This window comes from Empidonax traillii, unplaced genomic scaffold (assembly GCF_003031625.1).
Source record: "Empidonax traillii isolate 1590-97213 ecotype Southwest subspecies unplaced genomic scaffold, ASM303162v1 scaffold1065:size194133, whole genome shotgun sequence".
NCBI classification, from domain to species: Eukaryota; Metazoa; Chordata; class Aves; order Passeriformes; family Tyrannidae; genus Empidonax; species Empidonax traillii.
In genome coordinates, this window is record NW_020956258.1 from 97,139 (window position 1) to 101,164 (window position 4,026).

Consider the following 4,026-nt stretch of genomic DNA (forward strand, 5'->3'; position numbering starts at 1 on the left):
TGTTCGCTTGCTTTTTGCATTATTTACAGGTTTTATCCTTCCTGTTTCTCAGTGATTGACTTCATGGTCAGCGGTGAACGGCAGGGTGGCAGATAGGGCTGGTGAAAGCGAGAGAGGAGCTACTGCACAGAAGTTCTGCCTGGAACTGTTCCATTGTGGAGTGAATCAGCTGTTAATGCGTTTGTGTTTTAAGTGAGAGGGGTGCGAAGAGGACCTTGTGACAGTATCCCTAATGTCTTTTAAACAGGTTATGCCTAGAAGAAGGTTTCTGCAGTGTGCTTCTATGGTATCCAAGCTCACGTACGCTTCCTTTGTAACTGTATGGTAAAACAGAGTATCGGTTTGGTTACCACATCATCTGCATCCAGACGTCACTTTTAAGAAAATGTGGACTGCTAAAAATCTTTATAGTGCTCAAATACTGTTGCTCCGGTTGAAAGAAGGCAGACTGCATAGTTGCACCTTTCCCAAAACTCGTCACTTCTGGATTGGGATTCCAAACTGTTGCACTGTAAGACCATCACATAACAGAGTTAAATTACAGGTAAGTATTTTTGTAATGCTCTGTAGATATAAGTGATGTGCATCAATACAGTGAAAAAGTAATTTATTTTAGAATCTACAGAACTAAGCTTTTGATCTTGCAGTGTTATTTATGAATTGAAGATGCCTTCAGTTTTATATAAAGGGGCAGACAGCAGTAGGTGCTGGAGTACCATTGTTTCAGAAGAAACTTTTTGTGTCTGATAGTTTTAAGTTGGGAAGAAATGGTAATTTTCCTCAAATTACACTCCAAGCAATGCTGCATGTTAACTGACAGACTGAGTAGTTAGAGTGACAGTCATTTAGAGAAAAATAGGACCAGAATTCTCTGGAAGATGACTTCCTGATGCAATATTATGCAACAAAAGTGTGGGGAATGGATTGGTAAGGGAGGATAAAAACATAAGAGTTTTATCATAAAAACTCCCCTATATATATATGGATTTATATAAACAAAAATAGTGGGAAAGGACACAAATTAAAGCTTATTTTGGACACTCACTGTTCCAAGTGGCAGTATTTTCCCTTTTCAATGTCTAATGATATTCATCTTTAAAAAATAAATTGCTTCATGTATAAAGAGCAGCAGTAAAAACCATTGTGGTTTATTGGGGGCTAAGCAATTGAGAAATTAATCTAGATGATTTTACAACTATTATAATTATTAATCTGCTTAGTGTTAAATAATGTCATCTTATATTTGCTGTTGTTTCTCTTTTTAATAATAATATTTGACTGTGTGATTGTAGGTTTCCAAGGTGAATGATAAACAATCAGTAGTTGATAGAAGAATGGCTACTAGTGCAGAGGGAACTAAAATACCTGTTGGAAAAAGTTCCGGTGGAGCACATGATGGAAGTCATCATTCATTAGAAGGTATTGAACCTTTTGCTGCCCTCTTCTTAAGAAGTCAGCCTTCGCTGCCCAATGTAGACAACTTGTATTCAGAGGCAAGATGATCTCAAATCTTAATTTGAAAAATTTAAATCATGTGATGTGTATATTTTTAAATTTTAAGGGGATTATATGCAATTCTTATAGTTTGCAAATTTTCCTAAGTTTCTTAATGGCTGATTAGATTGTGTACTTATTGTTTTGTGTTATTATTATTGTTTTAATATTTTTTGCTTCAATTTATCAAACTATTACATCCACTGAAGGCTATGAGTGGTTTGTGAAGATGCTAGTGAACTTCCTGTTATAAATGTGAAAAAACAGTTAAAAATTTCTGTGTCAATGTTGATTTTTGATTCAGGTAAATCAGTAGTTACACTTATGACCTCTACTTTAGCAATGCTGCCTAGCTAGAGAGTTCTTTCTGTGGGTTTGCTTGTTTTGTCATTCTTCACTAATAGCTAATACTCAGATGTGCTGTTATGCATCATACTTTTTAGCTCCTGTGCTTCAGGGTGTTTGGTCACTTGCATTCTATGTATATTTAGTTTTTGTTTGTAAAGGTTTTTTTTATTCAGGTGCTTTGGGCATTTTCAGCTTTTGTTTACAAGTGGAATGACAGGGAGGTAGTTATGACAGGTTAAGACCCTGAGATCATACAATATTTATGTAATTACATCGCTCAGGAAACAGCCACATGAGAAACTGTTGTGCTATTTCTTGTGTATGACAATCAGGAAGACAATACCTGTCCCAGAAAATCTGTATGGTACTGTATTGTAGTTCTTCTGTACAGTCTTCTCTCCTTGCATACGTTCTCTTGAATGTTTGCATTACAAATGGATGAGATGCTGCTGAGCAAAAAGCCCCCACCCCCCAATAGATTTTTAATCACCAGTAAGGTTTTAAATTTTTTTCCCTGCAGATGTGGTAATCTTTTAAAAGACTCTTAGGTTTATGTTTATTCCTGAATGCCCCTGCGTTATCTGTAAAGTAATGAGATTGAAGTGCCCCAGTGTTCTTCTCATTTCTTCTTGTACATATCTTGTCTGAAACTTCTGGTTTTTTTCTTGGAGCCAACAGAAGCATTCCTATCCCCTTAGCCAGCTGAAGTCCTCATAGTCTGAATTTTGCCAATCATGTAAAATGACAGCATTTTTGAAAAGCAGTGGCAAAAGTGTTTGCTATATCCTGTTTATGTCATATGTCTACGGTATGTGCACTGTCCAGCTGAAATGTACTTGTGCATCTTTTAAGGTTCAGTGAGTTTTTTCTTAAGACATGGTGATATGATAATTTTGCATTATAGGTATCAATATCTTTAATGGTCACAACTTGTGTTGAAACCTCTAAGGATGTTTGTTCTGAGGTCTTGTGGAAGAGGTGTTTCCTACCATTTCTAAGACACAAATTTTTCTGCTCTTTGCTCAGGCAGCTCAAAGAAGTGGTCTATTTTCAGATGTGACTGCTCCTATTTTGTATAAGAAGTTGTCAGGGAATAGTCATACTGTAGACTTAATTAAATTTCTCTCTGTTTCCTCTTTGGAGTTATTATAACCCTACTATTCTTTTTGATCAAAATGGCAGTCATCTACCAGATCATCAAAGCAAAAGACATTTTTGCATCATTCTGTCTTTGAAATACACCATTATAATTTGCAAATCAAGTGATGCCATGACATACTTGCAAGAATCAAAAGAAATGAGAAAGTTTATATTCTTATAAAAGTGAGTGTTTTTTAACAGTTTTCCTTGACTTGAAATCTCAGCGCTGTTTTTTCTTCTTGTGTGTTCGTCTCTCACTGAGTGCTTTTGTCAGTCAAGTAACTGATGTGAATACTCATTCAATAATCTCTCTTTTTGTCTCTTGGGTAGAAAACTGAAGGAGGCAGAGAAGTATGGGATCTAAGTGTTAAGAAATTAATTCCCATCAAAAAGTGAAGTGCCAGGTATCCAGACACTCAAAGAGAACAGAGGTTACTCTCAGTAACTGATAATTAGATAGGACTAAGGCTCATATAAGAAGCTACAATTTCCTCATGAAGCCATGTAAGAGAAGGCATGGATGTCTGACTTTAGTTAGTATATGTTCAGCAGTTTTTGGTCTGAGATTCAAAGAGATTTTTCAGTTCACATGGCCTCTTTTCTGTTGTTGCTTTAGAGAAAATATTCCAGCCAGTTCTGTATACAGTGAAATGTGTTTCCATATTTGTAGAGATTTTTTTTTCTGAAAAAATCTTTCAATCTAAAATTTCTTACTGAAACTATGCTTTAGATACTCTTTAGTTCTCATATTTTTTTGATTTGTGAACCTTTTAATTATTTTCCAGAAGGGAGAGATATTTTTTGGAGTATAAGCCTTGTAGAAGGCTTGGATGTGTATATACATGAACAAAACCGCTACACTTACACTGCATTTCTTAGTTATATTTCATAGGTCCCTTAGATGTAATTATTTGCATTTGTGAACTCATATTTCACATATTTTCTGACCGATCAGCTATGTAAATGTAGTCCTTATTTCACATAATGTTTCATATTAGTCATGCCTTGACCTTGAGGTCTGTTTTAGACAGAAATGGGAATTGA

At 35.4% G+C, this 4,026-nt stretch overlaps 1 protein-coding gene across 2 annotated transcripts in view; it reads left to right on the plus strand.

Moving 5' to 3' along the window:
- Positions 1 to 326: 326 nt before the first annotated feature.
- The window catches only part of PNPLA4 (patatin like phospholipase domain containing 4), a 21,010-nt gene continuing 17,310 nt past the window's right edge, over positions 327 to 4,026 (plus strand). Inside the window, exons 1-2 of one of the 2 annotated variants that reach the window (XM_027904560.1) lie at positions 327 to 544; positions 1,293 to 1,419. In XM_027904560.1, coding sequence (XP_027760361.1) covers positions 386 to 544; positions 1,293 to 1,419 — 286 coding nt within the window. In that variant the 5' untranslated portion in view covers positions 327 to 385. Of the gene's footprint in view, positions 545 to 1,292; positions 1,420 to 4,026 lie in introns of those variants that run through there. The other variant, XM_027904561.1, reaches the window with a different exon arrangement.